At 42.0% G+C, this 24,988-nt stretch overlaps 2 protein-coding genes across 3 annotated transcripts in view; both read right to left on the reverse strand.

Moving 5' to 3' along the window:
* LOC306937848 (mitogen-activated protein kinase 14B) overlaps positions 1-2,309 on the reverse strand; it is a 14,218-nt gene extending 11,909 nt beyond the window's left edge. The window contains exons 1-2 of the mRNA XM_079521841.1: positions 2,074-2,309; positions 777-906 (exon numbers count right to left, since the gene is read on the reverse strand). Coding sequence (XP_079377967.1) covers positions 777-906; positions 2,074-2,207 — 264 coding nt within the window. The 5' untranslated portion in view covers positions 2,208-2,309. The remainder of the gene's footprint in view (positions 1-776; positions 907-2,073) is intronic.
* Positions 2,310-7,084: 4,775 nt separating this feature from the next.
* Positions 7,085-20,777, reverse strand: LOC306937790 (eosinophil peroxidase-like). 2 transcript variants are annotated; one of them, XM_079521742.1, is made up of 15 exons: positions 20,712-20,777; positions 20,374-20,439; positions 20,023-20,110; positions 19,033-19,217; positions 18,324-18,456; positions 18,071-18,200; positions 15,426-15,632; positions 14,608-14,959; positions 14,064-14,224; positions 13,164-13,422; positions 11,062-11,232; positions 9,619-9,856; positions 8,338-8,537; positions 8,187-8,234; positions 7,085-8,043 (listed from the first exon to the last, which is right to left on the reverse strand). In XM_079521742.1, the coding sequence occupies exons 2-14, from the start codon at positions 20,435-20,437 to the stop codon at positions 8,206-8,208; spliced, it is 2,217 nt and encodes a 738-aa protein (XP_079377868.1). In that variant the 5' UTR covers positions 20,438-20,439; positions 20,712-20,777; the 3' UTR covers positions 7,085-8,043; positions 8,187-8,205. The 2 variants fall into 2 exon arrangements, with proteins under 2 accessions (XP_079377868.1, XP_079377869.1); XM_079521743.1 differs by lacking the exon at positions 20,712-20,777 and having other exon boundaries at positions 20,374-20,454.
* Between the last annotated feature and the right edge of the window lie 4,211 nt (positions 20,778-24,988).

Genomic DNA, 24,988 nt, shown 5'->3' on the forward strand with positions numbered 1-24,988 from the left:
CTGATGTTTTAACTTACTTATTTCCACTGGATAGCCTATTGTACATACAGTACTAGAACATAGACTTTAGTGGTAATTTGGGCACTTAATCTTCCACTTAGGGTCCACTACATTATCTATCTTATGATGTCAATAATAGAAGATAAAACTGCATTTGTTCTTCCAGAACGTCCCCACACGTCTTTATAATTACACCCGTATAAGAGGTCCAAGACATCTTGAGACGTTTATAGGTCCTTCACTTCAGCGCAGCAAAACATCCTTACTGTCTGTAAATCTAAGTGATGATGGTACTGGTGTGGTTTAGCAGCACTGACTAGTAGTCACTTGCGCCCCTCACTTCACACGGTTGTGATTTTTTTATTATCAACTAAAATTGCGGGAACCCCTTTTGGTGTTAGCATCATGTCATCCTTTAGCTATTGAAAAAATAGCAGATCTACAAGCTCATAGCGCGCCACCGAGTGGCGCGCTACGAGCTTGTAGGTCTGCTATTTTTGAAAAATCGAAGAACCACTGACATAGAAACATAGCTTTTTCAGAAAACTGTCAGGATGTAGAAGACATTTTTAGAATCTGATCTCAGGTCAAAATGGGTTAATTTGTTAAAATGTTAGTAAAAATATCAATGAAAAAGGAACGGTATTGGACATACAAGGTTTCCACCCGTCAGCAGCGATATGCCACAGATTATGAGCTCAGTCCGGAGTCCGGAGCTGACTCCATTCATATCCTGTGTTCCACCACCGCGTCGCCCAGGGATGGCAGGGACTTACGTTGTCATGCTGTATGTGTCGCAGCAGCCTGAGCTCCCTGTAGGCTCGCTTGGCGTGGATGAGAGACTGGAAGGGTCGGGACAGCTTCTTAATGGCCACCTTCTCCTTGGACTGCTGGTCGACGGCGGAGCTTTAGAGGCCAAATGACAAACAATCTGCATGTTATTTATTTATCATCTTTTGATACCCTGCCCGTTACACACTTTGCAGAATTATGGCAGGCAGGCAGCACGGTTACAGTATATATATTTTAAGGCATTGTAGACACTGACTGCCAAGTGTAGTGTGTGTGTGTGTGTGTGTGTGTGTGTGTGTGCGTGCGTGCGTGCGTGCGTGCGTGCGTGCGTGAGCTATTATGTGTAGAATATACCTGACTGGGATTCTGATTAGATCTTTACTTTAGGTCTACTACAAATGGAATGTTGATGACAAGCACAGAGGCAAACAACATAAAGAAGAGGGAAATAACATAAGCAATACCTTTTCTGTTCTATTGATTAATGATTATTAAGAGGAAAGCGAAGGTGTCTGCAATTGACTGGACCTAGACAAGTCTTTTAGCTTGCCAAAATAAATTACCCCACACCGTCTTTTCTGTAAATATACTTTTACAGCTCCTAGTGTTGTATATGTCTTGGGGTGAATTGAATGCATAGGGCCACAATGGGAACAAGCCCCCCCTTTTAGCATTATTGTATAACTGTACCTATATGCAAACTGTTATTAGGCTTCAATCAATCAATCAAGTATTCAATCAATCAATCAATCAATCAATCAATTCAACCCTGACTTAGAGAGTGTATTTATGTTTGAACAAAAATAAATAGGGTGAGGTCAAGATGGGGGGGGGGGGGGGGAGAGAGAGAGAGAGATTGAGATTCTTGCCTTATCTGCGGACCTGCATCGACTTGCTAGTTTGGCCTCAAGCACAATAGCGCTTCTGTTATCAGTGGAGCTTAGCCTACTCCTCGGATTGCATGTAATAGCTTACACGACAGGTAGCTATGCACACTTCAACTACGCAAATAAATCATTTTGGCCATTTGGGGTTACAACAAACGCGACATTTGATAATGAGAAGAAGAATTGTTTTTCTATTCCTGTTCTCAATGCAGGTGCAACGAAATTATACAGAATACTTAATTGGCAATGGCAAATAATAAACACTTTGCAGTTTGCACTGCTCATTTAGTATTAAATCACCCATTTGTAACGCCGAGGGCGAGGGTGAACATTCACTCTCGGAGTTAAATTAACACTCGTGCTTTTCCCCGGGTTCCCTGGCTGGTAAACTCACCACACCGTCCCGTAAGCGCCCGAACCGACCGCTTTCAGTGCCGTGTACCGCTCTGGGACGTCCCACGTCGTCTTCTGGATCTCCAGCCTGTGGTAACCGGGTGGTGTGGGTGAGTCCTTCACGGGGGACGCCATTGTTGCCCTCAAATATTTATGTAAAAATAAATATCTGGACTGGTCAACATAAAGCTTAGTTCAATCTCAGCCCATGAAGTGTCAACTGTCAACCTGCAGGTAAGATGGTTAAAGGTAGACTGGATCAGTGATCGGGTGACGCCCCCTCTGGCAAGCCAGCCCTCAACCCAGTTATACACATACACAGGCTGTTGCACGCACGCGCGCGTGCGTAATTTGTGATAATGTTGACTAGTAAAAATGGTACATGCATGATTGATTCAGTCTGTCTTGTGTCTTGTCAGCGATTGATGTTGAACGATCTGATCGTGTGCAGAGTGCAGACCAACAAACTGCGTATGGACATGTTTAAATTATTTGATGGATCACCTGGGTGATATAATTTGGCTTTAGTCAGCCTAGCTGTTTCTCTTTAAGATGACCATTATCGGACTCCTGTTTGACAGGTTTACCTAACCTTTGAGATGGTATGTGGTGTCCAGTGTCCATACAAGCCTATATCAGTGGTTCGCAAACAGGTTCATGTTTAAAGGACCACTTCACCACTTTTCAACATCTCTTCATATAATTGGTCCTCACTAATGTTCATGATAAAACACCACAATTTTTTTCCTACTCAGTCTGTGTCTCATAGGAGGGCTTTGGGCAGTTCGGCCACCCGTCCACCAGTGACATCATCATTAGGCAGTTTTTTTTAAACAATATTTGTTTTAAAATATATTTAGTTTTTTATTATCGTGAGAATGATGGCTTCAACTTTTGCATTGCAACTTTTCAGGAAAAGAAAGCCTGCCGTTTCTATTAGCTTGGATTCACCATTGATGATGTCACTGGTGGACGGGTTTCTAAACTGCCCACAGCCCTCCTATGAGACACAGACTGAGTAGGAAAAAATGGTGGTATTTTATCATGAACATTAGTTAGGAGTGACCAATTATAGGAAGAGAAGTTGGAAAGTGGTGAAGTGGTCCTTTAAGGACCCTAGCTAAACTAAACTAAATAACCACTTTTAAAATAAAAAGGTGGGTTCTTGCTGCTATATCGCTTCTGCTGCATGGTAGCAGCAAAGGGCATACAGTCAGAAAGTTGAGAAAATCACAGGGAAGTGAGTACATTCCTTATATTGACCAAGGGCAAGGGGTCAGCCAGTGTATTTCAGTAATATCAGCAATACACTTTACTGCTGAATCAGCAGTAAAGTATATTGCTGTTATTCAGCAGTGCTGATAGAAACTATGTAGGCTACATATTATTTTTTTATGAATCCATCCTCCTGAGCTGTATGGAATAACTAAGCCTACACCTTAGTATTCTTGTTCATACATTAAAATTAATCTTGTTTTACAAAGGCAAGAAGGACACTCAAGTCCTTTTGTATCTGCATGCCATTCCTGAAAGAAAATGCCATTTTCTTTGTTGATTTTGAAATGAAAATGAAACCACTGTTGTGTTTAGTTTTAGGTTTCTGGTTGTCTCGTTCTTTTTATAATAGCCTATACATCGCTGCCTGTAAATGTAATGCAATACATTGTCTCAATGTGATGTTCCTGCCTTGCATTATTTGGTATAGGCTATGTGTGTGCAATGATTTTTTTAGACATACTGTGTTATGGTTGTGCCTAGACTATAGTCCCCGTACTAGGACATTTATTAAATGTTTTTTTTTTTGGCTTTCGCCTTTATTTTATATTTGTTATGGAGGGACAGACAGTAGGCTGACAGGAAATGGGGAGAGAGATGGGGGGAAGACATGCAGTAAAGGCCGTCGGGATCGGGAGTCGAACCCGCGGCACACTGCCAGACTGGATTACCAGCCAAGGTGCCTGGACCACTGAGCCATGGCCCAGGCCTCTACGACATTTATTATTGAAATAATGATGTTTAGCATGAGATGTTGCATTAGGATGTGATCTCATTCACATTTGAGCATTGTAAGGGCCCGTAGAGCATTTGTATCTATGTTAATTGTCATGTATTGTGAGGGTGGAAGGAGCTATATGTTTTAGCTATCTGTGTAAATCTAAGGTCTAGGAGGAGGGATCCGAGGCACAGGTGTGGTCAGCCTAATAATTAATTGCATTTTTATAGCGCTTTTCCAAGTGCTCAAAGCGCTTTACAATGGTTCATTCATTCATACATTGGGAGGTGAAGCGAACAGTCGACGCCAGCGTCCTCACTTCCCACATTCACACACACCAATGGTGGCGAGCTCACACCGACCGACTCATTGGAGGCAACGTGGGGTTCAGTGTCTTGCCCAAGGACAGGAGGAGCCGGGATTCGAACCGCCGACCCTGGGGTCATTGGACGACCTGCTCATACCTCCTGAGCCACAGCCGCCCGCCAAGCCCAGCCTAGGCCTTGGGCATCACACTGTGTTAATCCAGGCCTATAAATAACTCAAATTCTCAAACAGTTGCAGTGCTTACTTGTCACAGGAATTGTGACAGTGCAGCAAAACATCCTTACTGTCTGTAAATCTAAGTGATGATGGTACTGGTGTGGTTTAGCAGCACTGACAAATTCCCTAGCATTACATTGAGACTGTACAAACATAACCAAACAAAGTCAAAGTGTTCCCTCATCAGATTCCAAATGCTTTGTTTCAATTTATGCAGAAAATAAGGTCTGTGGTTATCATATACGTTATAGTTTCGCAAGCATTAAGACACAGCTGTTAAGAGCTCAACTGTGAATACTAAAGGCTTTCCTTCATGTGCCCATTTTACGTAATACGATCTGCGCGTGTTGAAGATTATCTTGTTGGACGAAACTTGTAGATAATAACATAAGCCTTTGTTTGTTACAGAGCTTATTTTCGGAATTATCCCTGTGTGAACCCATGCATGGTGGAAGTAGTATAGCATCTGGTTTGGACTGCAAAAAGATGGCCTGTATAAAGCGATATAGGCTCTGTGCATAACTGCAGTCCAGTGTTGTTTTCGTCGACTAAAACTAAGACGAAAAATGTTCGTCGACTACCTTTTTCCACTGAAGAAAACTAAATGGAAACTAAATGAAAACTGTGCTATGACGACTAAAACTAAGACTAAATATACTGACAATTTCGTCAACAAATAAAAACTAGACTAAAATGTTAGGAAGGGACTAGTGGACAAGAGATCCAGTATAAGTTATTTTACACTTGGTTGCATGCTGAAAATAGCAGATCTACAAGCTCACAACGCGTCGCAACAGTCCTTACGACGGCATCAATGCCCACCAAAATACATTTTAGCCGACTAAATCTGTAGATTAAATCTACAGTCGACTGACTGTATATTTAGTCGACTAAAATCTCATGGCATTTAGTCGACTAAAACTAGACTAACACTAACACATTCCAGGTGACTAAAATGTGACTAAAACTAAATGAAAACTATTCAAAAGACTATGACTAAAACTAAAATCTAAATTTGCTGCCAAAAACAACACTGCTGCAGTCTCAGGTTTCCAGAAGGTAGCATAATCCGTTTCCTGTTCCGGTTCAGTTTCCCATAGTTTGTTTGATTGGTTCGGCTGCAGATTTTCACCAGAAAAACATGAAGGTGTCAAACACATATCTCTGCTGTCTGGGAGAAACCACCTAACTCCAAAATGTTCATTTTTCAGGAAATGAAAAAAAAAATGTTCAGGAAATGAAGAAAACCTTATATTTTGAAAACAAAGCAATACTGCCTCATCAAAGTCGGTGTTGTGACTTTATATATTGTCAATTACTTCCATGAGACGGGGAGAGGTGGTGATGTTAGTTGCTTTAGCTTAGCAGACAGTTTGAGGGTCCAATGAATGGAGTTAAGAGGTTTTGTCCGAAGCACTTTTTACTACTTTTCATTGGTTCAATATTTTCGAAACAACACACAGATGTAAAGGGTGTTCAATAGCACTGATTTATGCAAAAAAACTCAAAAACCTCAAACATTGAGTTAGGTGGTTTCCTCCTGACAGCAACAATATTCACATATATTATATATAAAACATTTAATTCCAATGCACAATATTCTATTACAGGTCTTGTTTGCTGTCACTTCCTAAAAGGTGTATGCCAGCACCATCTGCTGGCCTGTGGTTTAATGAACAAGATAATCTTACAACAGATGATGATTAGTGTTTTCTCATTACTGATGCTTACATTTACACAAATTGGTCGAAGCCCTACCAGACCTTGGTATTCGACCAATTAGGACCTAATTGGTCGAAGCCCTAACTCATACCCACACACCATTATTATCGATTATGAAAACTTCAAAAAACTATGACAATATAAATTGTTGTATTTACATATGTGGTCAACTGGTCATCAATGAAAGCAATTATTCATTCCAGTTTCAGAAATAAATACATCCAATAGCATAGTTACCATAGTATATGTAGAGATCACATGTTTTCCATTAATTTTCCAACTGTAAGCTTTAAAAAGAGAAGATAAAGGACCACAATGGAAACAAGAACTTTGTTGTGTTATCCTTTTTGTCTAATTGTCTGACTGAGTCTGTACCTCACAGTGGTCTTGTGGTTAGAGTGTCCGCCCTGAAACTGGGAGGTCGGGGTTCGATCCCCGGCCGGGTCATACCAAAGACTGTAAAAATGGGACCCAATGCCTCCCTGCTTGGCACTCAGCATCAAAGGGTTGGATTGGGGGTCAAATCTACTAATCAAATGATTCCCGAGCGCGGCGCACGCTGCAGCTCACCGCTCCTTGGCTGCGGCTCAACCGCTCCAAGAGATGGGTCAAATGCGGAGAACAAATTTCACTGCGGTAACGTGTGTGACAAATCGTATGACTTTGACTTTACCTCATGTTGTTTACATAAAGTATTCAATCAATCAATAAATCCAAAAACACTCAGGACAACAATGCAGAAATGACTACGGTGCATTTATATAGTGCCTTTATCCATGGCGCTTTACAGAGATTGTGCATTACATTCACCCATTCGCACACACATTCACACACCGATGCCGGAGGAAACCATGCAAGGCACCAACCTGCACATCGGGAGCAATTACGTAGGGGTTCAGAGTATTGCTCAAGGACACTTCGACACTAACTCTGGGGGAGCCTGGGTTCAAACTGGGAACCTTGCGGTTGCTATCCAGTCACTCTACCCCTGAGCCACTACCGCCCCTAAGGAATTATTATAATGGATTAATAATGGAGGAATAATTAATTTAATTACTCAGCATTTAATGCAAATTAAGACGCAGAGGCCGCAAGCCGCAAGCACTTTTTATAACATGACTCATACATGAGTAAGAGCTAAATCAGTGCCAGAATAAACAGCAATAACAAAAACAATCTTTTTGTGTTTCTTAATATGTTATATGAAAAACATACAGCACAGAGTTAGGGTAACCTTTGAATGAGAGAGACTGTGTGATGATATGAACAATGACAACAACTCATTCGGTGTCAGAAAATAACCCACATTAACTTTTACAGGTTCATTTGGGTCAATTTCAACACCAGAGAAGTAGTTGTCAGCTGTTAAGCCATTAATTGCCTGTTTAGCTGTAAGAGAGTGAAACATATAGCTCTGCTCCTGGGTGGTGAAGGAGTGAACCACCACATCTCCTTTAAACTTAAGGTCCAGATTACCAGTATTCTTGTAGACAATGGTAATCAAATTCATATACATCTCAAACGTCTCGTATCACACAGATGATACCTGTTCTCTGTGTCATACAGTGAGTAGATGTCCTGCACATTGTAACGTTGTAGAATACTTCCCTGAAGGTGGTAGGCGTGCCTGCTTTGAGGAAGTTATTGCACAGAAAAAGCTACTATGATTGGTTTAGCCAGGGGACCCCCTCGCAACATGTGGCCCTCTGATTCCTAGGGGGACAAAAGAAGGAATAATTTTGATATGCAAACCAAGGTCATAAGGCATTTTAGGATATTGCATTTAAGGCTATATCAGATCCTATAGTTATGAAACTAATTGAACTAAATTAATGTTTAGTATGTCATGGTTATACCTTGTGGTCCAGTTGGTCCTTACACACCCCCAGCGAAGCCGTTAGGACCTTGATTCACAGAAACGACAGTGAGAAATCAGAAGTAAACTATTAGCATTTATCATCTAAAAAAAAAAACATGTATTTGTGCATTAGGAAACTCATCCACTACCTTCCCTCCATGGACTGAGGTCGAAGGCAGGTATGTCTGCACACTTGGTGTACCCGGCGGACCCTCTGGGGCGGTACAGGAAGGGTTTGTCAGGAAGCTCGGTGATGCCCGTGTTGTCACAGATAATGCGAGCGAGGGATGTATTCCGCAGGGACTTTCTCTGGTTCTCAGTGAAAACTCCTGGGTTCTCCCACCAATGTCTGAAATGGACATGTCGTGAACCTTTTAGAACCCATGTGAACGTACCAATGTGTCATGAACCTTTTAGAACCCATGTGAACGTACCAATGTGTCATGAACCTTTTAGAACCCATGTGAACGTACCAATGTGTCATGAACCTTTTAGAACCCATGTGAACGTACCAATGTGTCATGAACCTTTTAGAACCCATGTGAACGTACCAATGTGCCTTTTAGAACCCATGTGAACGTACCAATGTGTCATGAACCTTTTAGAACCCATGTGAACGTACCAATGTGTCATGAACCTTTTAGAACCCATGTGAACGTACCAATGTGTCATGAACCTTTTAGAACCCATATGAACGTACCAATGTGCCTTTTAGAACCCATGTGAACGTACCAATGTGGCTAGAGTTGATGTCTGAAAACCAGAGGTTCCCAAACTTTTCAGTTCAGGAACCAAAATGTTAAACCACTTAAATTATGAATAAACCACTCAAGCCCTATTTAATAATGCAATTAGCCGATCTACTACTTGAGCCAATAATTCAATGACCATTGACCGCTGCAGTAGGAGACCAAAATAAAACTATATAAAAGAATAATATAAACTCTCACAGTATCACTGATGAGCCTACTGATGACTCAGGTTCAAAAACTGTTATACATAGGGTTTTGCTCTTGTTATTGGTCTCCTATTAACTTAGTTAACTTATTAAATTAGTCAAATATTGGATTATTGGCTCAAGAATGCGATAAAAACAAAAATCTCTAGCATAAGACACGTTCACTGGGTCAGTAATAATAGAAGAAGAAAAATCACACCCGTGTGAAGCGAGTGGTGCAACTCCGTGCGGGTGTTCCGGGGGGGGGGGGGGGGGGGGGGGGTGTGTTTGTGTTTGTGTGTTAGGTTGCGCACAGATGGTGAAAAACAACCATGCTGTTTTCGTGCTCATACCCAGACACCCAGACACCCAGACACCCAGCCACCCACACACATAGCTCCGTAAGGAAGTGGTTGCACCACTCAAAAATAAAAAAGGTCCTGAGATTCCCAAGCCATTGTTTTGGAACCACTGAGTAAACCTGTCTGTTCACCTGTCTCCTTGACGAATGTTCTGGAACTGTTTGGAGATGATGCAGGCGAACAAGGGCCCCGTTCTGCCACCAGGTACGAAGGGCTCGGACACTCCACCCAGCCACACGTCAACGTTGTCAGGAGTGCCATAGAGGAACATAAGCTGTCTGGCCAACTCGTGGTTATTCAGTACTTCGGTCAGTTCTCTCAAATTTTGGGGCTGTGATAAACCACAATACTTGCGCCATTTGTTGTAGCCTACAGAGAGAGAGACAGAGAGAGCCGAGAGAGAGAGAGAGAGAGAGAGAGAGAGAGAGAGAGAGAGAGAGAGAGAGAGAGAGACAGAGACAGAGAGAGCCGAGAGAGAGAGAGAGAGAGAGAGAGAGAGAGAGAGAGACAGAGAGAGCCGAGAGAGAGAGAGAGAGAGAGAGAGAGAGAGAGAGAGAGAGAGAGAGACAGAGAGAGCCGAGAGAGAGAGAGAGAGAGAGAGAGAGAGCAAACATTGATGAATTGCAGCATTTGTGAAAATACTTTCTATCCTATATTAAAATTGGCTATCCAGTGGGCCTCAGCCAAACAGCCACGTCATTATGACTCAGCCATAACCATTAAACAAACCCGATACGGAGTGGCTCTGTGTACATACACGCACGTGCAAATGTGTGCGTATGTCCATGTAGGTGTGCAACAGTTCAATGAATCGATTATGAAAAAATATATATAATTGAATACAGTTAATGATGAATGAATAATTCATTCTTTTTTTGGGCATGTGAACGTTACTGATCTACAAGCTTAGGATGCAATGCGTTTTAATCTTATAAATCTGGTATTTACTATATTTGTGCACACGCCGTTGTGCGACAAAGAAAGAAAATGTGTTTCACGATTATTCGATTAATCTGTAAAAGTAAAAGTAATCAATAGTGCAGCAATGTGTGCCAGCATGTTCGTGTCCACTACGGCTGTGCTATTATTCTGTACATCAGTGGTTCCCAAAGTGGGGTCTGGGGACCCCCAGGGGTACTTGAGGGAGTTCCAGGGGGGACCCAGCTAAATGATAATTTGCAACCAAATGGACCCTTATGGGTCTGTAACTCAGAGTGTGTACAAATGGAACCATTTGGTTCCATTTGTAGCGGGTCCATTTGGTTCCATTTGTACACTCTCAGAGTTAAATTAACAGTGGTTTTACAATATAAATTGGGGGTACCAGAGATAGAAATGCCATTAAATGGGGGGTCCGTAGCATAATGCGTGTGAAACTGGGTGTCCATGAAATTAATATGTTTCGGAATCACTGCTAGAGCCGTAAAAATCCTCCCTTATCGGGGTCACTGGCATATGTTTTCAAATGGGGGGTCCGTGGCCTAATAAATGTTGATTTGGGGGTCCTTGACACGAAAAGGTTTGGGAACCACTGCTGTACATGACATGGAAGGTAGTGAAACAGAAGGCTGTACCAGGAAGTCCATGGTCTCTGCCTCTCTGCAGGTTGAGAGAGGCCAGGTCAGAGGCCAAGCGCGAGGAGAATTCAAAGAGTCGTTCCGTCATCTCGTCGTGCATCATATGGTCCTGTGTGTTCAGTTTGGCCTTGCGACCCAGCAGTCCCCTCAGGATTGGGTCCACACCACCTATGGTGAACCAAAAGCAAAATGATATGATATATGATATAGTACATAATTTGTCTTGCGACAGAGCAGCCAAGTATGCAGAACACATATACGTACACACATTTTACATAACACAAAGAACAAGACAATTTACATACATAAAGACATGAAGACAAGAGCAATATCCACCGCTTAGATTATCCTGTGGCTACTACGACTCCTGATTAAGCCTCAAGGTCGACTGGTGGACAAAGGACCTCTTTAGTCTGACCTTATTGTATGCTGGTACACCATATCTCCTTCCTGAAGGTAGCAACCTATATTCTCCATACAACACATGCTTAGTATTAGAGGTGATATTCCTTGCTAACCTTAGGATGCTGTTATCATACGTGGATGTATAAAGTTTCTGAAGTTGTTGTCCAACAATCTTTGAACAAATGTTCAGTTGTTGCAGCATTTGTGACTTTAGGGCTGCAGACAAACATCCATACCAGGTGGTACTACAGTACTGAAGAACACTCATAATAACAGAAGTGAAAAACAAAAGAAGAATCCGTCAACTAGCACCGAAGGATCTTAGACAGCGAAGGAAGTAGATTATTTGCTTTGTTTTCTTACACACTGAATCAATCTGATCGTTCCATGACAATAGATGGTCTATTACTACTCCCAGGTATGTACGAACATACCTGGTTGATCGGTTCACCATGAATAGTAATTGGGGATCTGTGTATCTCTGGTGGTATACCAAAAACAATCTCTTCTGTCTTTTTTGTGTTAATGATGAGAGCGTTGTTATCACTCCATTCAACCACCTTATTTACTCTGTGTTGGTGCAGTCAAGGAAAATCACACCCGTGTGAAGTAAGTGGTGCAACTCACGTGTGGGGGAGGGATCCCACACGTGAACGCACCCAGGGTGCCGGCCCGATTCCGGCGAGCCGCCCCGCGTCCGAAACGGTTGAGAAATGACAGTTACCGTGTGGGGGTCCCTCTACTGCAGGGGTTCTCAACCCGTGGGTCGCGACCCCTCGGGGGGTCGCCAAATAATTTTAGGGGGTCCCCAAATTATTTTCAAAAAATATATATATATTTTCACGATTTTTCAAAAATAGCAGACGAGTGGCGCGCTATGAGCTTGTAGATCTGCTATTGTTCAATAGCTAAATTATAACAATGCTTAAAACACCAAAAGGGGTTCCCGCCCAAAATGGTTTAAGGTTATTGTAGCAGTCAATTTATATTGGGGGTCGGGAGGGGGCGGGGCAGGGGTCCCGAGACATTGCCAAAACATTTCCGGGGGTCCCCGGCCAAAAACGTTGAGAACCCCTGCTCTACTGTACCCTCCACTGTACTGTACTGTCACTGTACTGTACTGTACTGGCACACCCGGAATCACCATATATACAGTTAATATGTGCGTGTATTTGTGTGTGTGTTAGGTTGCGCAAAAACAACCATGCTGTTTTCGTGCTCAGACGCACCCAGCCAGCCAGCCAGCCACCCACACATAGAAAAAATGAATCTGTGTTGAGTTCTGGGATCCAATGTAGTTATTTAGTTCTTGTTAATATCTTTCATTGGTTCAATGTTCATAAAACACACACTCGCTCTCTAGAGAGATAAAGAGTTAGACTTAACCACTTTTAAGGTTTCTATTAATTTGTATTAAATAGCAAAAAAGGCAAATTAATCTACAAGCTCACAATGCGTAACAATGTAATGCACAGTGAGCTTGTACTGTACATTGTCTATTTTTGTCTATTTTTTTTCTCAAAGAAAACATAAAAAGCTGAAATATGATATGAGATATGTTTCTGCCCGACAGCAACACTATCAGTTTCACATCAAATTAGTAATTTACCTAAAACATTTTAAGCTAGTAATGATGTCAGACATGGGCATGGAATGGACATTTTGTGTAATTGGCCAGCCCTAGTCGGTCATACCTTCAAAGACAACTCTCCATGGTGTGAAAAATGCTTTGTGCAGCAGTAGGCTGGGGAAATCAGGATGCTCCTGGTATTGCTCATCGAGACGGAACATGTAGGGCTGAACAATCAGGTGGCCGAAGCGGTAGGCGGCTGTCGCAAATATGTTGGCGATGCTTGGGTCCACGTTTTCGTCATAGCCAGGGTAGGTAGAGAGTCTCTTATTGAAAAAATGTGGACCAACAATGTGTAACAAGTAGTCCCTATATGTGATGACCTGGTTGGAGAGAGTTTCACGTATTGAAATATCACTTCATCAATAATGAGATCATTGTTTTTGTTAGTGTATGCCAGTGGTATCCCAACCTTGGGGCCCACTTGCAATATTCTGACGGTCTATACTGTATAAGCCGGGACAACGCTCCACACGTCCCAAACTCTTCTCCCTTCTGGCCCCAAAACTGTGGAATGCACTCCCCGTTGCAGTCAGAACTGCAGCATCACTCCCAATCTTCCGCCGTAGTCTGAAAACCCACCTTTTCAGACTCCACCATGGCCCATAGCACTTATCCTACCCTCTTAGATAGCACTTTTTAGACTTACTGTAGATAGCATTTGAAACAGACTTATAGCATGTCATGTAAACAGCACAATAATTGCATTGTATGTAGTCATAGCACTTCATAGTACATATGTATAGCATAGTATAGTATATATGTATAGTTTATATGTATAGTGTCATTATATAGTATATATGTTCTAGTTACGTTCTTAGCTTACGCATGTTTCATGATAAATGCATTTTATATATGTGATGTATTCCCATGCTTTTGTTCTTGCCTAATGTAAATCGCTCTGGATTAAGAGAGTCTGCTAAATGCCTAAATTGTAAATTGTCACTGTGGTCTGTTCCCTTACCTGATGGTATCCTCCCATGATCTTACGAGATTCCTGGTAAAGTCTTTCTCCATCCCAGTGGGGATTGAGGTTGGCCAGAGCCCGTGCTAGACGGTTGTGCTCACGCAACGTCAGTGAGTGCAGGGCCAACAGTGCAACGTGTTCATTGGCACGACCATCACCTATGAGACAGCGAGGGAAGGTTGTGATTTAAACAATGGTGGCTGACCTTTTTTATTTTATTTATATAATGCAGTTAAACAGTTTTTGTTTTGTAGATGTAGACTGGCTTTGCATTGCATGCAGACGTTTCAGTTAATGCTCATGTTTTGATTACAACATGAGCTTGTGGTAGGCAGGGGAGGGTGGAGTTGAGGGGGGAATAAAAAAGGATTTAGTGTAAGCAAGGATGGGTGGGGTGATGAGGCGTGGGACGATCTTATTGCACACAATTTTATCCAAACACTGTACTGGAATGTTTTGTGACAGATCGAACTTACAATGAAAAGAACATTGAAGAATATAAAATCAGCTTTGTTTTTAATTCCCCGGAAGCTTCACTCACCAGCACTGAAACAGGGCACCTCCTGGGCATCGATGACATTGGTCATGCTCTGTCGCGTGGCACACACGTTGGTAGCCGCCATACTGAAATGCATGAGCTCACGTCCGTTGTCGTCAAACTGGTCGTTGACCTTCAACAGGCCCTTGTCACTGGTGAGGTTGCGGAGACTGCGAGCTTTGGCATCGTCTGCGCCATAAACCATGCCCGCGTCGATGAAAGCTGTGATGGAGTTAATCTGCTGACGCATAGGTCTTCTGCCGAAGACTGTGTTGCCAGCGTCACAGGCTGGGGAAGAACGGACGAACGGGATGCACTTTGTACAGTGACTAAAGCGGGGATCTCTTCTGGGGATCTGTTTTAGGATGCCAGGAGACACAATAAGACCTTTATTGATCTGTACTGGGGGAAGTCAGTCGCCAAAGGAAGCACAGCAAGTTAATTTACAGATTATACTTCTGGTTCGGATTCTGGCTTTCTGAACTAAATTAGTTTGGAGAGCCATGACATCTGGGGGTGTACTGTATGAGTTCTGAGAAAAAGAAACCAGACCAACGAGTCAACGACCCATCAGAAGTTCGGAATGACATACATCACCTCCCTTTCCGAAGAAATGGATCAGATGTAGGAAGGAGCATGTATTGGCCTTAAGTCTATTGGTTGGACATGTAACATATGGGGGGCTGAATGTCTTAAACAGTAGCGCGTGGATGTGTTCAGTCAAATCCTGGCTGATAATGTAACTGTGAGTGAGGAAAATGTACTCAAAAGTGAGCACTCAGGATTTTACCGTGTATGTATACAGTATATTCATCACTGACCGAAATGGGGAAACAAGGCTCGGTGCGATCACAGGTCTTGTCACAGTCGATGCTGTCATTGAATGAACGGATGACAGGAGAGGTAGGGGTTAAGGTCAGGTCGTGGTCAAGCCACTGGCCAAAGATGGTCACCAGGTGGGTGTAGACAGAATCCTCCTCCACGTCTTGATTGGCTGTGCGCAATACAAGGTTGGACACTTCCCTCACCTGGGCAGAGAGAACAATTTCAGTTCAAGTAATCACACTGTAAAATCCAACTAGATGAACACTATAGATTTCACTGTGCATGACAGCCATTGCCTAACACCCTAACTGATTATTATATACAATTATTGTTACCCCCTTTTTCGCTGTCGTTATGCCAATTAATTCCACCCCACACACATTTCTGTGTTGTCACTGCTGTTGTATCCTATTCCTACTGACTCACCTGCCAATACGGACTCGGAGGCCCCACCGGGAGAACTACTCCTCCAGCCCAACACTCCCTGCTGACAGGTGCCGCCCTAGCCTGTAGGAGCAATGTTCCCCCTAAGGTGCCCCGTGCGCGCGCGCGCACATGGCCAAATGCCCCCGCGCACAACTGAAATCTGTCGCGCACAGACGCTGGTGTAAAAAATATATATATATATATATTTAAAAAAGAAATTGCCCCGAGTATCACTACAGTAATAATAGGCTACCTATCCCGAGTCGACATTTGCCCACACTTTATTTTTGATTTACTTTACACTTTATTTAGATTACACAGGCGAGGCGACCGCGACAGATAGGTCTCCTCCCCTCCTTTTATTACTCTATGGTCTCCTCTCCTCTCCTCTCCTCTCCTCCTGCCTGGGACCGAGGCTACTCCTCCTGTGTGTGACTGCGCGCGAGTGGGGACCTTAGGAGGTGGAGACGTAACAACAACAGCAGCAGCAGCAGCAGTCAGTGTTAATGAAACCCCAAGGACCAGATAAGCTGGCGTTGCTTGGACCCGTGCGTTCATGGGACATTTAGATTTAAAAGGCGAACGGATGGAAGTGTGGATAAAAGCACGGCTGTGCGCAACAACAAGAGAGGGGGACTAACGTTAGCAACCAGCTAACGTTGTTATCACTACAGCACAACAAGCCTCCAGACAGTCCGGTGTGCTTGTGAATGAAACATGTGGAAGCTAACGTTAATCTCTAGCGGTCTAGCCCCATATGGAACCTCTCTGTAATTCTCCAATCTGTTAATACAGCTTTCTTCAAAAGGGGCTGCTGACGTTCGACAATCTGAGAAACTAGGAGTTCAAAAACACAAACCAGCAAACTCGGGTGTGTGTGAGCGTGTGTGTGTGTGTGTGTGTGTGTGTCCCAATACATTATTTCCGTTTTCTCATGCCCCCCCATGTAAAGCAATATTGAGTATTCATATAGCCTACCAGTCGTTCTCAACCTGTGGGTCCCCACATGATTTGGGGGTGGGGGGACCCCAGATGACAGTGAAGTGACAATTTAAGGACTTTTAAGACTTATAATACCTCAAAGGCTCTAAAAGAAAAAAATACCATTACTGCATCAAAAGTAATCAGCAAACCATGCTATAAAAACTGGTCAAACATTGGCCAGATTATTAAATGATAAAGAAAGAGGCAACAATTGTGAAAATAGCCGATCTACAAGTTCACAACGAGCTTGTAGATCGGCTATTTTCACAATATTTATCTGTGGAACCATTCTGTTGCTTGTCTGGGTGGGGGGTCCCCAGTTCAAATATGATTACTTTGGGGGGTCACAGCCTGAAAAGGTTGAGAACCACTGATATAGACTAACTGAATATTCCTAAAATTGCTAGCCTACCACCTTGATATAAAATAAAAATGTTGTAACTTGCGTAACTTTATGTAACTATATATTGATTCACTCGTATACCAAAATCCATTTGGAAAAAAGAAAAAAATCCCACCTGTGTGAAGTGAGGGGCGCTCACTTAGCATTATCTAACGTTTGGATAGTTGGTGTCAAGGTGACGTAATGTTTGCTCAGTAGTTGCTGATGTCTGCTCAGGAGGTTTGAGTGTTTGCTCAGACCGAATTTTTTTTAGAGGGAACATTGTGTAGGAGTACAGTTGGGTGCCACCGATATTGTCCCTTATCATTTGACCCATTTAGGCCTGACCTCAAAATTAAAAAAAATCCTTCTAAATCCTCCACGATTTTTCAAAAATAGCAGACCTACAAAGCTCGTAGCGCGCCACTCGGTGGCGCGCTATGAGCTTGTAGATCTGCTATTTTTCAATAGCTAAATTATAACAATGTTTAAAACACCAAAAGGGGTTCCCGCCCAAAATGGGTTAACTGTCCTTTTGCACAGATCACGCAAACCTCAGCAAAAAGAAAAGGACAATATCGATGGCCTCCAACTGTACGTGCAATGACCAATGCACGGCTTCCCTCCGCCGAACACGGGCCAATTGTATTCGCATAGACGCACGACACAGCTGGATGGCTAGTGGGCAGGGACTTTACCACCCGAGCACCTCTGTCGCTTCTTTTTAACCATAAAGAAAATACTATACAATGGCCACAGCAGTTTTTTATTCTTACATTTCTTCTAAAACTACACTAAACTAAACTAAACTAACTGAACTTAACTACATTCAGTGTTGTATTCATGTACCATGGGAAGAATGCGTCTATTGATTTGTCGTCTACGATCCCAGCCTTTGGGCAGAGAGACGCCATCCTGGTACTCCGCAGGGAGCCAGCGGGTGAAGGGCGTATTGGAAGACCCCAGATGCGGGTTATTCCTTTCAAGGAGAAAATAGACATTAATAATTTTTTTATCTCAGAATCTACCTTGTTGAAAATATTTGAATAACAGCAAAGGTAAGGATTCCAGATTTTATAGCTACCTCTTATAGCTACCTCACCTGTTGTTACAGACATTAGTTGGTGTTCGAAAGCGGTTGACATTGGGAGTGGTTCTGCAGGGAGGAGGACGCGTCCTGGCAGAGCAGCCAGTCAAGTCACGGACCAGTCTCAGGTCCTTCTCAGAGATCAGATCTAAGGCAGAGATGCAAAGGGTCAACCACCAGTATACAGTATAGAGATGCAAAGGGTCAACCACCAGTATACAGTATTTTTCCATAGGGCTGCAACTATTGATGATCTTCGTCACGATTATTCTATCGATTGCTTTTTTTAGACATTTTATGAAAAATGAGCATTTGTGCCTGTCGTAGACATGCGCAGAGCAAAGTTCAGTCAGGGAACCTCAGTGCAGTCGCTGCCGGCCGTTAATTGGGACGCCTCAGCATCACGCTCTCATTCACATGATTAGCCGGGCGGCTACTTTAACCAGATGTTTGCATTTCTCCTCCTGCTTCCTTCCTTGCTGCTGCGTATCAGCACACTGCTGTATACAACCTGCTGCTCACCCTCCTCCGCCCCAGCTACCACCTGTCATTTTGGATCTACTGTTTAGGTACGGGGGATTCAGAGTCCCTATGGTTGGGACTGATGCGCTTGATCTGAGTACCTAAAAAGCAGATCCAATACATCGCCAAACCATAATAAATATATATTCCATCCATTCTTGAGTTGTCCTGACTGAAATGCAAACTACAGAGGAAAACCAACCTGTGGCGTTGATGGATCTCTTTTGAATGTGGCGAGCTGTAAGAGACCTCTTCTGGATCAGTTTGATGGTAGCGTCCATATAGTCAGCAGAACGCACCGCTGTGCGGGTCGCTCCAGCGGGCTGCCTCAGCAGTCGTATAACATCTGCATGGTTAGCTGCATTCCTCCGGACGCGGGCTATGCTTCTGTTTTTGGATTGGACATGAGAGTAGAGACTTAAGATAAGAACACAGAGGAATTCAGGCCTTGGTCATCACGTTATGCTTTGGGGCATTGTCTACTTTTTTGCACCTTACTTACATGCATAGGTACGTGCTCCTTTTTATGCTATATCTCTTAACCCAGTGGTTTCCACCAGTGGTCCTTGAGGTGGTCCAGGTGGTCCCCAGGCCAGCTAAATGTTGGTCCAAATGGTCCATTTGGTTTAATTTTACGCTCTCAAGAGTTAAATTATTGTTAAGCATAGAGTATCACTAGCTCTGGTCCATAGCCTTCTACTGCTTCTACGATTCTGCCCTGCAGGGCAGAGTATCACTAGCTCTGGACCAGAGCTAGAGTATCACTTCATTTACAAGAAGTCTACACTGTTTTGATCAAAGTTTGCCTGTTATCTCTCATATGGTACCAACATCAACACAGCATGGAATTGTGGACCAAAACATATTCTAAGTTTTGGGTCTGAGAGGCTATATCTCATCATCTCATCTCATGGTCTGTGGCTCAAATGCCAAATAAGTAATGGGCCTTGATATGAAAAGGGTTGAAAACCACTGCCTTAACCCATTACTTTATATGTTCTTCTCCAACACAGTCTCACCCCCAGCTCTCTTTTCCTGACTACTACTAAATGATTGAGATTGCAAAAAACAAACAAACAAACAAAAACATTTGACCCACTTCTTTTCCGCTGTAAACTTGTGAATTGTGATGTGACAATTAAGTTTTATACTGATTCCTTTCACCTTCTCGACAAGTTGTTGGTATACTCACTCTCTCCTGGAGTATTCATAATCATTATCCACTTTGATTTTAGCTTCATTCACAACATTTTCGATGAAACCACTGGGCAAAATTAGTTCTGAGGACAAAAACTGAATTTCAGATTTCGATTTCGATTTAGTCAGTTCTACAGTATGTCTTTATTGTAATTGATAATTAATTATCATTGACAAGACACATTAATTATTATGATTAATAATAATAATAATAATAATAATAATAATAATAATAATAATAATAATAATAATAATAATAATAACATTATTACAATTTTAATTAAACAATGCAATTATGATTCCTACAAATTCTAATAAAAAATACAGTGTCAAAGATAGCACTCACCAGCATTGACTTGGCTCTGAAGAACCAGACCTGCAGCAGCCAGCAGGAACAGAAATCCATTCATCACTGCAAAATGTTATTCTGAAATATTAACATAGGCTACAGATTGGACACATTAATTAAGTTGTTCCATAGCTTCTTAGTACCTTTCAAAACATGCATTTTTACCATTAACACAATTACAGAGTTAAATTAACACTCAAGACTTTACTGTGTTACAAATAAAATAAAGACTCTAAAGACACATTTCTTCAGCAGAACAAAAATTTAAAAAAATTAGCGCAAGAAAGTAGTCAAAGAAAATGTTTCAAATTGAACCCATGTCTCCTGTCCTTTACCTGCAATGCCCTGCCAGCTGTTCAATAAAGATCCAAAACAAAGTGTATCTTATTTCAGGTACTCACCGTCGATCATTTATAATATGAGGGAGACTCCCAAATGTGGCGGCTGAAGGAAAAGCTTATAGTTCCTCCTCCCTCATTCTTCCTCCCACACACCTGTCTCCACCCTGTCATTATAGCATATCCTTCTTTTAGTGGAATCTATACAGTATATATATCTTTTTTCATAAAGGCCCTAATTGTCTCCCATTTGGCTGCCTTTTATTTCCTCCAATGCATGGCTTTTGAAGATTACAGTTGGAGGCCATCGATATTGTCCTTTTATTTTTGCTGAGGTTTGCGTGATCTGCGCAAAAGGACAGTTAACCCATTTTGGGCGGGAACCCCTTTTGGTGTTTTAAACATTGTTATAATTTAGCTATTGAAAAATAGCAGATCTACAAGCTCATAGCGCGCCACCGAGTGGCGCGCTACGATAAGGGACAATATCGGTGGCACCCAACTGTACGTCATATGGCAGCCACGTCTATGGGATTTGTTTAGGGAACTTATGACGTAAATCGTTGGCCAGCCAATTAAGTCTATGGACTTTAATGGTTTTTTTTAGGTTAGGGCACTAAATGACGGCGCAAGACATCATGTGGCCGATATAAATACAGTGGGTGCCCCTCACTTCACACAAGTGTGCTGCCTTGCCATTAATATTGCTGACCACCATAACAATGTTAATAAGTCTATTCTTGTTCTGAACATTAAAATTGGAGCACCAAAAGACTAATGAGAAGGTTATAACTGAACTGACTATCATAGATGATAATGATAGTACTAGCTGTTTTCAGTATTACTGTATGCAATGCATATTGTGCAACATACCACTCAACTGAGCAATGACATTGTTAAAAGACAATTGCGCCAAATTAATTTGCGTAACTAATATATGTATTTAAATGTGGTTAGGTGAGACCTAGCATAATGCCTGCAACGTGTATGGGCAGTGTATGAAATTTTGTGTCACAATTTACAATTTACAATTTAGGCATTTAGCAGACGCTCTTAATCCAGAGCGATTTACATTAAGCAATAACAAAAAGCATGGCATACATCACATAATATAAAAAAGTAGTTATCACTGTCACGCTTCCTGATTCCACCCACGCTGGGCGAGACTGACAGCTTCTCAGAGTGTCTAGAAGTGGAATCAGCGTCCATGAGGACATTATGTTGATGCTTTGCAGATCGGTTTACAGGGGTTCCTGAGGGGAGTACCCAGGGAGTACCGAACAAAATTAATATAGCATCAAAATCTGTCAAACACATACATCAGAAATTGAAAACACAACACGAATCCTGTATGGGGGTCCCTGACACGACTACTGTATGTATTTGGGCGTCTTTAACATGAAAAGATCTGAGAAACACTGGTTTAGATTCAGACTAAACAGGATTGACTGCACCATGACTTGAATTTCAGATAAAAGTTTATTGTCTAATGGCGAAATAAGCAACTATAGCCTACTATATACTGTATATACAGAACTGGCCATATTATATGGAGCGTGTCTTGAGTGTACAGGGTGTGATGAGGTCAGAACAACATATGGAATGTCAGAACAGGTCAGTTCCATATGGAGATCTAAGGGTGGAGCGTGTCTTGAGTGTACAGGGTGTGATGAGGTCAGAACAACATATGGAATGTCAGAACAGGTCAGTTCCATATGGAGATCTAAGGGTGGCAGCGGCGGCAGTGTCTTGAGTGTACAGGGCTTGATGAGGGCCCAGGTAGGGCCGGGCCTTCATTTTTTCAGGCTTTTTGAGAACTCTAGTTTTCGCCGGCTGCAAGGCGAAACCTAGTCATAGTGATGTCATGAGACCTGGGCACAATATATGGGGGCTTTCCCCATGTATGGGGATTTTGAGTGACAAAAAACGCACGATTCCATAGTTAACTGCGACCTTTGGTCGCAATAAAATGAATTTATAATGCAAACAAAGTTATAAAGTGCTTTACATAATAAAACTGGCAATAAATTCAGCAAGAGAATAAAAACATGATGTATACAATAGAAGTGCAGTAAGAAATAAATACAATTCCAATTTTTTTAATTAGGGAAAGGCCTTTCGAATACCTGTGAAGCTCCCAACAATTCCTGAATGAGAGGGAGCATGTTTGGTGCCATCTACTGTTCAGGCTAGAGTATTGCATTAACCTCTGCTCACTTCAGTAGTCTAGGATGGCTCCCATCCTTCATTTTGCTTGGCTTAGTTACAAGACACTATGCCCTTTTGGTGTTAGCATTATGTTATGCTTTAGCTATTGAAAAATAGCAGATCTACAAGCTCATAGCGCGCCACCGAGTGGCGCGCTACGAGCTTGTATGTCTTGTAGGTCTGCTACTTCAAAATCTAATCAAAATTGACCTATGACCTTTAATCTTTAACCCTGATAAAAGTAACTAAAATGCATGTAATACATATATTTGTGTGATAATTAGAATGTCTAGAACATGTATTATGTATTATTGTGAAAGATATCCACCGAATGTAAATTATTAATTTATTATTATTATTTTAATAATTATTTTAAATTATTTTAAATATATATATTTTTTCCAATTAAATAGCTCAATATTCATAGTACTCATTGTTATAGACTAGTGACAGTAACAGATAGTGATCTCCCCATCTCCAGCTCTTTAATTAAAATACATTTTCAGCTCAGGATACCAAATGTTATCCAGTCAGAAGCCACACGATATTACACAGGGTAAACAAGTGAAATTGGAAGTGGTGACACAAAGGAACGAGCAGGCAAAAATGGAACTGGGTCACTATAAAATTGAAGCTGATAAATGGGTACTCTCTCCCGATTGGCTGAGAATTTACAACCCACCTCAAAATGTATTTTCTGTTTATTAAAGAGCTGGAGAGACAGGGAGAACCCTGTTGCTGAGCAAACACTGCAGTCTACAGGGAGTAAGCCGAGCCAGAGTGGATCCACCAAATATCAGGATTTGTAAAAAACAAAACAAAAGAACATCTACATTGTTTGGTTGCATGTAAACGTAACTTGTCTAGAATATAAAAGTAGTTCAAACATGTTGAAGTGAATTAAGTCATGAGACATGCTGCCAAACAGGAAACAGGAAGAACTCAATCTGAATCTTTTGTGTATATGAATATCATAATGAATGACTTTTGAGAAAGCAGTTAATTATCTGAGGCATAATGGTCAACTGTAAAACAACATTACTATAACCTACAAGTCTTTTCCTGAATGATACTTTAAATGACATTGAATTGAAGCATTTAAAAGAATAGACAGCACAATTGACCTATAGCTAAGCCCCTCCCCAAACTGCTATGGTCACAACATGTTGCAGCGTGACTTTTTGAGATTTTTTAATCTTGTCCCTACATATAAAAAAATAAATGATCTCGTCCGGACAAGATATTATCTCGTCCAGATAAGATATTATGATGGCGTCCGGACGAGATATTATCTTGTCCGGACGAGATATTATCTTGTACAATATATTATCTTGTACAATATATTATCTTGTCCGGACGAGATAATATCTTGTCCGGACGAGATCATTTATTTTTCTTACCATGGCCACTCAGGGGATCCGTATAAATCACAGCAGCAATAGAAAAAAAAGGGGAAAAAAATTGGGCAAACGGGACACAATGAAAGTAACATAAAAGCCTTTTTAGCCTAGAACGTAGTGTTTGTAGATAAAAGGCTTGAATGGTTGGTTTGGGAGGAGTCCGTCCATTCTTCAAATGTTCAGTTTGGTTCAGGAAAGTATAGTAAAATTGTCCACAAAGGGCATGTCTCTGTTCCCACAGTGTCTTGTAAAGTCAGATGTGTAGCTGTCGTAGGCAGCTGAACTTGAATGTCCCCAAAACGAGGAGGGGTGAGAGATGATGCATTGCTTGCCAGGTTGGAGTAGGCTGTCTACAAAGCAAGTGTCTCCGTTTGCTGCACGTTGATGTTGGTGCCAGGGCAGGAATTTCATGCGGACCATTTCTGCCATATGCCCCCTCACTTTGGTCTTCTGCCTTTCACAAAATGATATGTCCTGACTCCTGAGTGGCCTTGCCCCAGCTTGATATCATATTGATGACATCAGGGATTTCCATACATGGGCATAAAATGGCCACATACAGACAGACAGACAGATACACAAAGATTTGTGGATTTTCAAGTTCTGATTCGGAGGACACACACACAAAGTACAAAGGACATAAACACTGCCAGTGCAGTTTGACAA

Source organism: Electrona antarctica (assembly GCF_951216825.1).
Source record: "Electrona antarctica genome assembly, chromosome: 2".
Classification (NCBI taxonomy): domain Eukaryota; kingdom Metazoa; phylum Chordata; class Actinopteri; order Myctophiformes; family Myctophidae; genus Electrona; species Electrona antarctica.

What these genes read in the sequence shown, in the direction of transcription:
- LOC306937790 (XM_079521742.1), bottom strand. Translation starts at nt 20,437, where the DNA reads ATGAATGGATTTCTGTTCCTGCTGGCTGCTGCAGGTCTGGTTCTTCAG. An exon ending in GAGATCCATCAACGCCACAG is followed by an intron (nt 18,457 to 19,032) that starts GTTGGTTTTCCT and finishes TCTCTGCCTTAG; the next exon opens with ATCTGATCTCTGAGAAGGAC. An exon ending in GGTGCCCTGTTTCAGTGCTG is followed by an intron (nt 14,225 to 14,607) that starts GTGAGTGAAGCT and finishes GCTGTCTCATAG; the next exon opens with GTGATGGTCGTGCCAATGAA.